The 14,295-nt window shown below is 41.2% G+C and overlaps 1 protein-coding gene across 2 annotated transcripts; it reads right to left on the bottom strand.

Moving 5' to 3' along the window:
• Positions 1–1,677: 1,677 nt before the first annotated feature.
• Positions 1,678–11,656, bottom strand: slc2a3b (solute carrier family 2 member 3b). Of its 2 annotated transcripts, XM_025911510.1 has the most exons (13): positions 11,457–11,656; positions 10,954–11,020; positions 10,905–10,909; positions 10,688–10,797; positions 7,830–7,934; positions 6,853–7,013; positions 6,489–6,729; positions 5,848–6,010; positions 5,473–5,660; positions 4,330–4,434; positions 4,133–4,234; positions 3,835–4,038; positions 1,678–3,723 (listed from the first exon to the last, which is right to left on the bottom strand). In XM_025911510.1, exons 4-13 carry the CDS (start codon positions 10,709–10,711, stop codon positions 3,472–3,474), a joined length of 1,545 nt encoding a protein of 514 aa, XP_025767295.1. In that variant the 5' UTR covers positions 10,712–10,797; positions 10,905–10,909; positions 10,954–11,020; positions 11,457–11,656; the 3' UTR covers positions 1,678–3,471. The 2 variants fall into 2 exon arrangements, with proteins under 2 accessions (XP_025767295.1, XP_003450672.1); XM_003450624.4 differs by lacking the exon at positions 10,905–10,909 and having other exon boundaries at positions 10,688–10,803; positions 11,457–11,655.
• Positions 11,657–14,295: the final 2,639 nt, after the last annotated feature.

Below are 14,295 nucleotides of genomic sequence, written 5' to 3'. Positions count from 1 at the left end.
TGTGAGAGTGACCAACTTCTTTTTTGTTGTTTTTCTTGATCTCACTCAGCTCAGCCTTTATGGATAATGAATATAATTTAGACACGTTTTTTTGGACGCTCGCCATCCTTCATGTGGCTTCTTGTTCTAACACCCCCCCCTCTCTCAGGTCTCTCAGACACACTCCTCGCCTTGTAGGACAGCTCATCCAGACAGTATGTAGACATGCACTCACATTCAGGCACACACACACACACACAGCTGAGCAGCCCTTCTGGTCTGTGCACGCCACTAGCTGGCCAGCCTGCAGTACTGCAGCTTGTTGATGGGCTTTCATGCTCCAGTTCACTGCTGTGAGTAACTGCCGTGGACTCTTGCAGGGAGATGTGCTGTGTGGGTTTGACACAGTTAGATGGCCCCATTCCCAGCCAGCCGGGGGGCCCCTTACCACAGGCTGTGTGCTTCTTCGAGGGGCTGAGGTACACAAGGTAAAGCCAAACAGGAAATGGAAGATTATATTGTATAGCTAAAGCGACCAATCACACTGAAGCTTGTCTTGTCCATCGTCAGAAAAATTTTGATATAAGCAAAAAAGGAAAAAGGTAATTTCAGCTTTCACTCAGAGCAGGTAGCTCTACATCTTGGATTTAGCAGATTTTTATGCCAGATGGCACTCTGACACAACAGCCGAGGGATTTGTGTGTCCTCATGGAATCAAACTGGGCACCTTTTGCTTGTCAGACAAATATGTAAACATCTACAAATGACTTTTGCGCCCTACTAGGGGAGAAATTTCAATCTCAGTCTGGTTTTCCACATAGGTGCTTAGCAATCACTGTTTGGAGCACAGGTATGTGGTTTAGTCTGTCACACAGACCCGATTCATTGTGACTCCGATCATTGTGAATAAATGATTAATCTGCTTAGAAATCATAGAAAACTGGAGTCGCTAACAGCTTTTAATGAATGCAGTGTGATGCAGGCACGTAAACAAATGGTGGGATGTAAACTATCTGTAGCCCACAGGTACTCAGCAGACCCTTCATCTGTCAAAGCATTATGGAAATTTGAGCCATGATCGCAGCTTAAACTGAAGACGGATAATGTTTTACAATACTAATGACAAAAACCTTTAATATCAGCTTTCGCCTCAGTTTTGTCTGCGAGCAAATTCTAAATGAAGCATCGTAATCAGTGTCTTTTTGCTATTCTGAAAAGCGACTCCCTTTGGATGTGACCTCACAAACACGAGATGGTGATTTAAAAACAGATCACAGGAAGTTCCCTCCGCGTCTTCTGATTTGATTTTTGAGGTTGTAACAAAAATGTCAACACAACACACAAATGTATTATTTAAACCTGATTCATCAACAGCGGCGCTCGTGGCTCGTGTTGTAATACTGCGCCTCTCAGCTCACTGAGGTTTTTCCGCAGCGAAACGCGAAGGAAACGCTGCAGTGGAGAAGTGGTTGCCCGATGGATTACCACAGAGCGACAGTTAACATTAAACATTCATGATAACTAACTGGCTTTGACTTGTGGCCTTATAAACTTACAAAACTTATGATGTTTACGCTCATTAGTCAGGCGGCGCGTTTCCCTTGAAACATATAAAACTTTTTCTTCTTGGTTTCTCAAAGCCAAATGTCTCGCACGAAAAGCAGAGCAGCAAAGGTCATCTCTAACTCTGACGCACGCTCAACTTGGCTAATTGCTTCTGTTTATTTACACAAACAAAAAAGAGATAACAAAAGAGCAAAATATACATATTAAAAATGTGAAAACTGCAAAGCAACACAACTGCATCTGATACAGTGAGGCTAGGAGTGCAAAGGTCAAGAAAAATCAAGGTGGAAGTAACAGGTTTCACAGGAGAAGTGAAAACTGTACACCTCTCGAGCACATGCGACATATTTACATGTAACAGGCGCAAACAGTATGCACAATCATTATTCAGTAGTCTGACTGCCAAAGTGCTAACATAATCCCGCTAAGCTCATCAGTTTGTACACTCGCTGCTCTGCGAACACTGACACATCATGTTGTGCTGCAGCAGCTGATCAGTGTGCAGTAGCTGGAGCCTTTACAATAGATACACATCATTTCAAACAGTTAAAAACAAATGCAAACAATGACACTTCGGTTCTAAAAGAAATACAATTCACGTAGTGTTTTTTAAAAAAATTCAACATCGTCTAGCGTGTGTAATGACCTGTTTTGACTGAGATGTGTGTTTAGTTATCAGTAGACCACAATGTGCTTCTACACATCCCTCAAACGAGGTAACAGTTTCACACTAGCAAATACTTTAAAACACTGCTTTAAAACTGTATTTTATTTTACAACCTACTTTGCAATAGCTGCTTCTCTCAAATGCTCTACAGATGTGGAAAGAGTTTCAAGTACAGTGATGGATAAATATCCTTTCTGTGCTGTAACAGTTAGGAGCTATAAACGTACACATTTGGCCACCTGAGTCTCTAAAATCCAATCTGAGCTGTAAACGCCAGCATTTTTTTTTTCTTGTTCTACTTTGTACCCTGCAGTGAAATCTGCAAACTAAAGAGGTAAGCTTTTGTTTTTTTGAGAAGCCTTAAAGAGGCTTTGTTCAGACTTGGCAGTGCTAGACTACGTCTCTCTCATCCTCATACAAATATTACATTTGATGCAGACGGCTCCGGCTTACAAAACTCGCCTTGTTTTATTTCATTCTCGGCACAAACGCCGTCGCATCCAAACAGCGGACAAGCAGAGACATCCTCTGCTGTCAGGGGAAGTGGTGCTACTGCTGGATGAGAGGAAGTCTTTGTTTTCTACATGCATAAATATATTTATTCAAAATCTATATGGACCTGAAGTGGAGAGGAACTGCTGCTAAACCCTCCTCAGTGCTTTTTTTCTGCCTCAAGGCAGGCAACAAGACATTTCACACAGAACAGCAAGTCAATCTTTTCTTTTTTTGCAGTCAAACAACCCAACTCCAAATCCGTCTTTTCAAGCTTGACCTCAATACATAAACCCCCAAATCCTGCAACCTTTTAACACTAAGGGTAGCTGAAGACCTCACACAGAACATATGCTGATCCTCTTATAAGGTAAAAAAGGATGGGAGCTGGCACCGGAAATGTCAACAAACCTTAAATACTGGTAATTCATTTAAGTGTAGACCGTGTTTAAAGCAGGATTAAAGAGGAATTCTGTCCATTAATTAAGGATTTCTAGCTGGGAGGGATCTTTAAAAGCACTCTTTCATTTTTTTAAAGGCACTTTAAAAGCACATATAAAAAATACTAAAACTTATTTTTTGCATTAGTACACTGAAATGGCTTCTTCCAAACACACACCTTTCATTATTTCTGACTTATGCAATATAAATTAATATATAAATATAAAATAGTATATATAATAATAGAACTTTTACACTAGCTATGTGCAAGGCCCATGTTTGTCTGCTTTGCACCCTAAGTCTTCCTTCGTATCTTCTACAGTTTTTCATTTTGCTTCTGAAGGAAGATTCACCATGGGAACTTTTTCTGTGGGGGACATCGGTGGGGGCTCTTTGTTTTCAACCACAACTGCCTCAGGCACCGGGGAATGGGAGGGTTTTTCCACCCTGGCGGCGAATCCCTGTGCAATGTCGTCAAAGGTCCTCCCTTTTGTCTCAGGAACTCGTAGGTAGGTGAAGATGAAGAACAGGACGAGGAGGACCATGAAGATGATGAAGACGTAAGGGCCACAAATTTCCTGGGAAAATCAGAGGGATGTTTGTTGTGAGGCAAACTGGAAGACGACTAATATTTGTACATGTGTTTGCATGTGAACATTTTCTGCAGGGATGATAAATGTGAAAAATACCTCCAGTCTAGGGAAACCCAGCCCCACCAGGAAGTTGGCAGTCCAGTTTGAGAAACCAGAGACGGCCATGGCTGCAGGTCGGGGCCCCTGGGAGAAGAGCTCAGCCACGATGAACCAGGGGATGGGACCTGGACCCATCTCAAAACTGGCAACAAAGCCGAACACAGCCACTATTGCCAGATAACTTAGAGATGGGGTGGTCTTCTGCTCAAAGACAGAAACAAAGAGCATGAGGAAAAGATGTAATGCAGCAGCAATAGGCTTACTTCTCATTTTTATTTTACAATAAGGAACTCACCACTAAGGACAGGGAGATGGTCATGATCAGGGCGCAGATGGCCATTCCAGCCAGTCCAATCAGGTGCAACGTCCTGCGTCCCGCCCGTTCAACCAGGAAGAGCTGGAGTTCAAAGAAACGCAATTATCGACTGACATTCAACATAATATTTAACCTGCATTGGATTAACTAAACCACCCGGGCACTCAGACACTTACAGAGACAACAGTAAACACTGTGTTGACGACTCCAGCGCCGATGGTGGCGTAGATGGGCTCAGATACACCAGCGTTACTAAAGATGCCTGTGGAGTAGTAAAAGACCTGAAAGAGGAGATGAAGGAAAAGTCAGTTAATATTGATTCTGATGAATGAAAAGTGCTCAGAAAATGATTTCACTGCACATGCATCAGTTCATTTTTAGATGCTTTTTGGCAGATCAAAAAAACTGTTGAAGTTGATGCTGCAGATTTGCACTTGACTTTTGCAACATGAAAAGAAGTGACACAATATGAACACTTAATTAATACTATCATATTTAGGGTATTTTTCTTTTCCTTCACAACAAGTCTAACAGAAAGTTTTGTAAATTTTTTTTTATTAAATTTTAAGTTTTTGTAATTATGTGTTTATTTACTCATTCATTCCTGTATTTATTTTCTATTACACTCAGTTTTTTCCTCTCCCCCTCTTTTTTTTTGCCTCATCACTAACCCCTGATATATCGTCTGATTCTCCTTTATACTCAGCAGCTACAGTAGTCACACAGTGGCTTTAATAGTTTCTTTCCTCCTGCTGAGGCTGGAAACAGGGTTGCTGAGAGCGGTGAGAGTGCAAGGATACAGTGCAGAGTTGAGTGGAAATTCTCCACGTGCAATCATTTGACTATAAAAAATCTGATAAATGCACGTTCTGGAACGGTTGCACAAAAAACGATTCACGTAGCAGCATGTAACCTGCGCCAGCTTCTTTCTGGTGAGATGGGTCATGAGTGTTAATGTTGCAGCCTTTAGCTCCAGGCTGCTTCACAGTGATTGTCAGGTCAGACACAGCAGCTGCTAATGAATTTAGTCAGCCTGGTTACATGACCTTATTAACAAAATAGCTATTAAATACCACTGTGCTTATCTTCTTCCAATCAGCCTTAAATTATTCCACTCTATCTAACATTGCCCGAAGCCAACAAGCACATCTTCTTACATGCTTGTCAAAAACATTTGTGCAATTTCAGTGAATGCTCCTTTAAGCATTCATGGCTAACTTTAAAGATCGCTTTTCTCACATGACGCTTTCTCACAGTCTGACATGTGCTAATTATATCCCTATCACGCCGCTGTATTATGGGATGTGACGTCTACTTACAGCGTTGATGCCAGACAGCTGCTGGGAGAGCTGCAGGATAATAGCGATAATGATTGGCTGGCGATAGTTTGGCGAGCGGAACAGTTCTAAGATGGTCACTTTCTTTTCCATGGCCATCTTCATCCCTTCTTCCCTCATCTCTTGAATGTCATCATCCACGTCTTCAGTGCCACGCAGACGCACCAGAGCTACAAAAAGTAAAATAGATGAAAGAAAGAGGAGGAGGAGGTAAGTATAAGTAAGAAAAAAGCAGCTCGGAGTGTTATATAACAAAGTAAAGTTTCCCACACATCATTAAAAATCAGTCAGAGTCGGTCTCACCAACCCGATGTTGCCAACTTGGTTTGTAAGTATGCAAACTGACTTAAGACTGACCTTTTCTAGCCTCCTCCTCTTGTTTGAGAACAATGAAGAGGTAGCGAGGGCTTTCAGGGCAGAAGGGCAGCATGATTGTCTGCAGTATGGCGGGCAGGATAGTCAGAGCGAGCAGCAGAGGCCACAGAGTGTCTGAGCCCAGCAAAAACTCCAGACCAAAGATCTGAGGAACACACAGCAAAAATAATGAGGGAATGAGGTGCATAAAATTGACCCATTTGAGTCAATTTACTCCTGGTATATGAAATTCTTCTCTTTCAGCTATGAGTACACAGACACACACACACAGGTACGTGCAGAAAAGTGTGAGCTCTCCAGCGTTTTTTAGCTACACTGCCTTTTATCAGAGCAGTGTCTGTTTCCTCTTTCATTATACACACTCTGTCATGTGAAATTTATTCATGAATATGATCGGAGGCATTTGATGAGGGACACCATTTTGATGAAATGAGGTGGAAAAAAGCAAAAAGTGTGTTACTTCAAATAAAAATAAAAAGTGTTCGGCTTATAAAACATGATGTGTTTCGTTTATTTATGCTCATCTAAATTTCGGTATCTGTTGAGAGTAAATGTGGCCTTCTATAAAAAGGAAAAGATTATTATGTCGGTTTGCATGTTTAGTGTTGAGCGTGATTGTGTACCTGTGCCACCAGGATGCCAATAACTACACCCAGCTGGTGCAGCGTGCCGAAGGCTCCGCGGACAGCGGTGGGAGAGATCTCGCCAACGTACATGGGCGTCAGACCCGTGCACAGACCGCAGAACACGCCGATGATGAACCGGCCGATGATGACCATCTCAAAAGATTGACTCAGAGTCGCCAGTCCCATCATACCGCCACCCAGTAGAGCCAGGATGTTGTTCATCAGCATGGACTTTCGTCTGGTGTTAAGACACAAAAACAGAAGTGAAATAGGCAACCAGGGAAACCAGAGTCTGTGTCGCACTCTCAGTAGTAGATTCGTTTGGTCCCACCACCACAGTGTTTATCTTTGATTTTCTCACCTGCCAAATTTGTTAACCATTGCTCCAACAGAGAAGGACCCGATCATGCCTCCCACACTAAAGATGGCCACAGCAAAACTCCACACCAGAGTAACTGTCTGTGGCTCAAAAGGCTCCCCGTATCGGCTCTGAGACACATTGGTGAAAAATGTCCGCAGTTTCTGATAAAACAAAGAAAAAAAGGTTGGAGTGTTAAGATTATTATTTTTTCACATCAGTAAAGTCTACCAGATGTAGTGTCACTTAGGGGGTGTTTTTAACTCTTCCACATGGGGGCAGTATAACTTTTACCATCCTCATAATACAAATGAGAGCAGACAAGTAGGTCAGGGGCGTCCAACTCCAGGCCTCAAGGGCCGGTGTCCTGCAGGTTTTAGATATCACCCTGGGTCAACACACCTTAATTAAATGATTAGTTCATTACCAAGCATCTGGAGAATTTTAACACATGTTGAGGAAGTAGTTTAGCCATTTAAATCAGCTGTGTTTGATCAAAGACACATCTAAAACCTGCAGGACACCGGCCCTTGAGGCTTGGAGTTGGAAACCCCTCATGTAGGTCAAATGTTAATACTGACCCCCATAAAATTTCTTAACTGTGTAACATTTCAGTCATCACTGCAATAATGCGAGGTAATGAGAGGGATGCATATATGATTAATGTAGGAATGGTGCAGACTGCTTTAATGTTCTCTGTAGGGGTGGATGTGGTTCAGGAGGTGCATTTACTAATCGGACGGATGGTGTTTTGATTCCTGGTTGCTCCAGTCTGCATGCTAAAGTATCCTTGGGCAGTTGCTCACAATTTTTAATAAGAGTGTGAAAGTTACATAGAAAGCACTTAGAAAAAAGTGCTTGTATGAATGTGTGTGAATGGGTGAACGAGACATGTTACATAAGGCACTACATAAGAACCAGTCCAGCTATTATTTTGAAAATGTGGGAAAAACTGTGCATGAACTCAATCAATCACACACCTGCTCGGGTGCATTGATGACGCCGGTGTTGTAGCCAAACTGTAGGGAGCCGATGACTGCTGTTGAAACGCAGTAGAGAAGGTAAGGCGTCAACTTCTTCTTGGGCTGTTGAGAGAGGAGAAAACACTGAGTTATTATCTGTCGCCACAATAAATTGCAGATGAAGCCTCTCTCCAATCAGTCCCTCAGTTTGAATGGCCTCTTCTGGGCTCTACAAAGCTTTTGTTGTTTACAGTCACACTGGTAATTACAAACAATGAGCCTTTCTCCATCTGCTCTCGCTTCTTGTTTTCGCATCGCTGCATTAGAAACTGTAGGCCCGCTGCAATGCTGCAAAGCACCATGATTTGTGGCCCAGATAAGTAGCTAAAGACACCCTGAGAAACTAAGTCTGAATCCTACTGTGAGTGTTTGCTCCTGCTTGTTTCAGAATTAAAATGGGCTTAGCGCATACTAACAAGCTAATACACCTCACAATAATCCCTTACTCTGGCACAGTTTGCTTGAGGAGTGACATTTCCAATATGTAAAATCATTCCGCTAAGGAGAACTGAACACTGGTTTAAATGACGCCGTACTTCAGTCATGCTATGTGTGGGCAGCATAAAGAGAAAATGGCACTCTCGGTCCAAGTTTCGCTTTGACTTTAAAACTAACCTAACGATTACATTCGTTTACATAACACTCTCTAAGAACTGTTGCAAAAGCTTTCCTTCATGTCTCCGATCTAATGAGCAAAGGCTAATGTCCAAACAGGCTCATTAATTAAAGGAAATCCATGTTAATCAAGTTTAATCTATCTAGTTTCGAAATCTGCTGCTGATGCAACATTAACTCGACTAAGCAGCATCCGTGAAACATTCATCAGATGGATTAGGAGCCTGTTTTGGACAGTTTGTCAAGTCAAAAACAGACACTTTTAGAAACAGTCCTGCCAAGTTAAGCACACAGAGACTTGTCCTTTTATTGTACATGATATCACTGCCTGGACAGATTAAACATCTTGAAAGTTTTTGAGAACAGAGTGCCTCAATATTAGTAACATTCTGACTTCTAAACAGACTTCCTGAAATAAGCTGCCAATTTTTGCATGTGGTTAATCCTTTTTTTTAAATGCTACATTTTTACAGGAAACCAAATGCTCGTACTATCACCAAAACAGGAAAATGCTGCAGTTATCTGAAACTGCCACGTGGCTCAGAATGAAACAGCACGCAAGAGGACCTGACGAACCAAATAAAGACAGAGGGCTGATAAGTGACAATATTTCACCAGGACTGAGGCTGCACGCTGCACTGCTTCTCACTGAGATATCACCACTTAAAACAAGCTGAATGTACAGGTGTTAGGGCCGAATTAGCTATTTGTGACATTCAGTAATGGGTGGGGTATGTGCAGTTGCAGTCAGTCCTGCTTTTAGAAAACTGCGGTAGTAATGAGGACATAGGTTGGTCAACTAAAGACAATTTCACATTTCTAGTTAGTTCTAATTCAAACTAACACTTGAAGATGCGAGGGAAGAAAAGGTAAAAATGTTGGAAGTGACCTCATTTTTGAGAATAACAGTGACATTAGCACTGCGTGATCTGAAGAGCAAATGAGCGTTATGTGTGCCTGACTGTGGAGGAGATGGAGGTTGAGTGTAGCGGGTGCTCCTGGGTGCATGTGTAAACGTGTGTGTTACCTAAGACGTAACTTTAAAATCACCCTAAAAAAAATCCCCTCTTACTGGGGCGTGTCCAGCTGAGCGCAGAGCATTGCATATCTTACAATCACAACGCATCTGAGTCTGGGTTGTATCAACTTGTCCCGAGGCATGTGGTTGCACAGTCATGCATTCACATGTTTGTTTATGCATGTGCTATTTGTAGGATACTAGTAACATCAGCAGCCAAGCCCACAGTGTTGCTCAATATCTATTTTTCTTTAATGAGTTTGGAGTAGAATTTGCATACTAGTCCAACTTTGGTTTGCTACTAAGGATTCAGCTAAAAGAAAAAAAGAAAGTATCAGTCTGCAGCTGCTTGAACTTCGCCTAAACTCAACTCTCTTAAATTCCTGTCTTACTGCTGACTGATTGTTCCTCTCACATTAATAATTTAATAATAAAATATTAATAAGTACATGCAGTTAGACTAGATTGATGCCTGTCTTAAAATAATAATAAAAATCGGAAAGTAGAACTCAGCTTCCACATTCATGCTATCTTGCAATTGTCTGCCTTGTCCAAGATTATGTAAAGAAAAAAGTTAAGAAATAACCATGAAAATGAAGTAACTGCAAGAAACGTCTTACAACAGAGAAACCGCAGCAATGCTTTGCAAAATGCTAAGTTCAGAAGTAGCAGGGAAGCAGGTGCATGAAGCTCATTTATATGAGCAATAACACTAACTCCTCTGTGCTGCACGCATCACAACATTGTGCTGTTGTTATAAAGAAGTTTGCAGTCGGACTGCTATGCCCTCATCCAACTTCTCTCCAAGGCAGGACGCAATAAAAACAAGGAACTATGAAAATGCTCAAGTTCAGACTTGCCAGCCAACAGTCTCGACTCCCAATCACACTCTCTTACTCACGTCCTGAAGTGCTCAACTCTCATCCGCCACTCCTGCTTTTGCCAAGATGGAAAAACACAGAAAACCAGCAGGTCTATTGTATAAGGCTCACTCTGACTTGCCTCACATAAACTCATCCTTTGGTGGTTTTTGCTAGTGAAACTCAGCATCCGTTCCAGCGTAACGGGTGTGGCTCATTGTCAAAAAGGTTCAAATTGATTTCTGATCATGAAAATGAATGCAAATGAAAACAACACAAGCGACAATTATCAAAGAGCATAAGTGAAAGACTATGATGTTCACCTTGTCATCATCCAGATGCTGCATCCTGATCTCTTCTGTTTGATGTTCACAGAAAGGATAGCGGGAGTCTTAATTCTTTATGAGCACACCTGTGTGCAAGCAGTCAGCAGGAAAACCTGAAAAACAATAAGCAAAGCAAACACACACATTACCACATTTTGATCAAAATGCAGCATCAGACAATCATTATGGATCTTGAGGTTTACAAAGAAAAGAATCAGCCTCTTGAAGCCTCTTATAGTTATTGAGAGCTATAGAGTACATACCCCTAATGGATTCTGGTAATGGAGACTATGCGCAGGCAGCGGAGACACTTCTCGGCACTGTGTGAATCTGTCAGTTGTGATGGAGAATTTGTTAGAGCAATGACAGTAAGCCCCTCCCTCCTTTTCTCTGTTCAACCTCCACTTGTTCGCTCCCCCAGTTTTAAAGTTATAAAGAGTGAAAAAAGTGACATAACCTCATCTTGTCCAATTAAATTACTGCCCTGCCTTATTTCCTATCCATATAAAGCACAAAATAACGCATCAGTGATGTCTACAGAGAGCGTTATAATAACCCATGTGGTGCGATGGAGCCGGAGATGATGCTGAACTGATGTCCGGATTAAAGTTTAAAAATGTTTTACACCCAACAGGCTACTTTAACACTTTTATACGAGCAGTATCACTAAAGAATATAACAATTAAGTTCAAGCAAAGTAAATCTCTTTACAGTAATAAATGACATAAATGAATCAGCAAAGTAAGTTTAAAAATTAAAGTTTTACCGCTTTGTTGGGTTTGTGCCAGCCTCTATGTATCCAGTTTAAAATAAACCTCATGTCTACACCTCTTATGTATCTTCAAAATTAGGTCCGCCTTCCTATGGGGGTGTGTTTTAAAGAAACCTAGACGCGCTTAGCTGCACGTTGCCCTGTCTTACTCATTCTTGACGAAAGCACACGATGTGTAAAGTTTCCGATCTGAGAGGTTCAGTTCGTAGGAAATGGCACAGCCGGGCTTCCGCTCAGCTCCAAACAGGGAGAAGGGGTAGGGAGGGACGGGAGGGGAGGTGGGGCATGCTCCTAGGCGCGTGCGGAGCGGAGTGATGGGCGAGCAAACGGTGAAAAGAGGCTCTGTGCTGGTTCGGGCCCAGTCGGCCGCCCACTGAGGGCGCGAGAACAAAAGGCAGTGTGCCCAGAACTCAGATACAAAGCCCGGTCATGCAGAAATCATGAGACCGGCTCAGTGGGTGGTTAACAAACCGGGACCCCCCCACCACCCGTAATTCTTCATCAGCTTTAATCTTTACAGTCCATCAAATCTCAGTCTGGAATTTGGCAAATTCTCTAGAAAACGTGAGAGCGTTTTTTTTAAAGCCACGTAGTGGTTTCTTTTGTTTTGATCATTTAGATTTGATGTGTCTTAATTACATCACCAAGTGCTTCCAGTGGTTGCCCTGGTATTGACAGTGACAGTTGGTCTATTTCATGTTTATAATTAGACATAAAATAGAAAAGTATTCCCCCGAGAAAAGTATTTAACAGGGCAAACAATGTCGGGAAAATAGTGGAGGTGTTTCCAGGATTTTTCATGTGCATTACATGAAAAGTGGTGTGTCACAAGAACGTCATTTTACAGTTAGCAGCTGGCAAAACAAGGATTTAGACTCTACTTATGTAAAAGTTATAATCCGAATTAGATGATCTATTGGTTCAAATGTTTAGGATCAAAATACTTTAAAGTACCTAAATTAAAAGGAACTGAATGATCATATACATCTAACTGTCTGATCTTAACTAATTACATCACTTTAATAATTTTTTTTCCCACTGGAGTCTATCGTTACCATGGGGCAGGTCGTCTGTCACAGGGTAAACAGAGAGAGACAGACAATTACTCACTCTCACATTCATACCTATGACCAATTTAGAATCACCAGTTAATCAAACCCTGCTAACTGCATGTCTCTGGACTTTGGGAGGAAGCCAAAGCTAAACCTTACATTTGTTGGTGTCACTGTACAATAACAATATAGTTCAGTAAAAGTTGGTGCCACCCTATACCCCAGTTATGGATACGCCACTGGTCCCTTTCTTTCTTTTTCTTTCTTTCTTTCTTTCTTTCTTTCTTTCTTTCTTTCTTTCTTTCTTTCTTTCTTTCCTAAAAACAAAAATGTCAATACATTATTACAAACAGTCCAAATCAAAGTTACCTCAAAGTTCAGTTTGAGGTGATGAGGTGGTTTTAGTGAAAGGTAAAATTTGATTGTGTCAGCTACCACCTGCAGTGGTTTCTGATAATTACCAAAACAAACAAACAATGAAGTAAGTTTTAAACAATGTCACCAAAGCTTTCTGACAGTCAGTTTATTTCAAGATTATGAACTCATGCCTGTGGCTCTTATGAAGCTGCCATTACACACTGTTTAAGAATCGAGGAAATCCTGGATTGCATGAGAAGATACACTATTATTCACACAGGCCAGAACCAAAAAAGGACTTAAACATGAGTTATGTTTTAACATTTTTTTTTTTTTCATTGGGAAAATACCTTAAAGCCAGTAAGTTTAATGGGCATCAGACACATAATTTAAATCAGTGTTTTGGAGATCCCGTCCTCGTTTTTCTACACCAACACAAAGCTGTGATATATTGTTCTCGACTTTGACTTGTTGCGTCACTTCAGTTGTGACAGTGACTAAATGTCAAGTTTTTTTTTCACGTGGGTGGTTTCTTCCCTTTTAGCCTACTGAGGAATCACAACTATTGATCTCGAAATAAGCAAACGCTAAAACAGGAAGTTAAAATGGCAACGTGCAGATATTCAGGTTCAAGCCTTTCAGTGCCTTAAGGGCTTGTAAAAATACTGTTTGTGCTTCTAAAACCACACCTGCCAGCGTCTCTTCTTCTGCTGGTTCAATTAGTAGGGAAAAGCTGCAGCATCTTCTCTAGTAATTTAGCCTGAGTGAGCAAATTATAAAACATCTGAGCAACCAGATGAGTGACAGTGAAGAAGGAAATAATAAAAGTCTTGCTCAGCCTGACTCACTATCACAGACTTGAGAAGAGTTTCCGTTCACAATGCTAACTTACAATAATTTCCTGGAAATTTGTCTAATCAACCCTTAGCGCTAACACTTAATGATTTATGCCTTCAGAACTCGCTGTTTGTATATAGAAGGAAGTCAACTCCACCAAAACTGCGTTTGTGCTTCGTTGATATTGCCAACGGTTTAAAAGCATTAACTTATGTTTTTGAATTTGTCCTCTATCAGAAAATTAATTTCAGTTTTGTTCTAACCGTCTTGGTTTGTAATGCAGTTCATTTGAAAAGTAGAAGTTATGAAACACTTTCATTGTTTTCATTTTCTGTAGCAACATGTTGAAAAAAATAAAGGTAGCTTACAACACGTTTTGCAAAATTTGGTATCAGAGTTACTGTATATAGTGTCGTAAGCAGGGGGCAAAATATTGATTTGATGCTGAATTTTTAAGTTTGCTCACTTCCAAATTAATTACACTCTTGATTTTTAAAATCCAGGACTCATAAAATAAGTATTTGAACCATTTTTGTAAGCGAGCAAACCTACAAATTCAGCAGCTGCTATGTGATGCACATCAGTAC

Source organism: Oreochromis niloticus, linkage group LG11, assembly GCF_001858045.2.
Source record: "Oreochromis niloticus isolate F11D_XX linkage group LG11, O_niloticus_UMD_NMBU, whole genome shotgun sequence".
Classification (NCBI taxonomy): domain Eukaryota; kingdom Metazoa; phylum Chordata; class Actinopteri; order Cichliformes; family Cichlidae; genus Oreochromis; species Oreochromis niloticus.
This window is presented reverse-complemented; position numbering and strand designations above follow the sequence as displayed.

Coding starts and splice junctions, on each gene's coding strand:
- slc2a3b (XM_025911510.1), bottom strand. CDS start 10,711: ATGCAGCATCTGGATGATGACAAG. Junction 6,011..6,488: donor TTGGCATCCTGGTGGCACAG/GTACACAATCAC, acceptor TGTGTTCCTCAG/ATCTTTGGTCTGGAGTTTTT. Junction 4,039..4,132: donor CCATCTCCCTGTCCTTAGTG/GTGAGTTCCTTA, acceptor GTCTTTGAGCAG/AAGACCACCCCATCTCTAAG.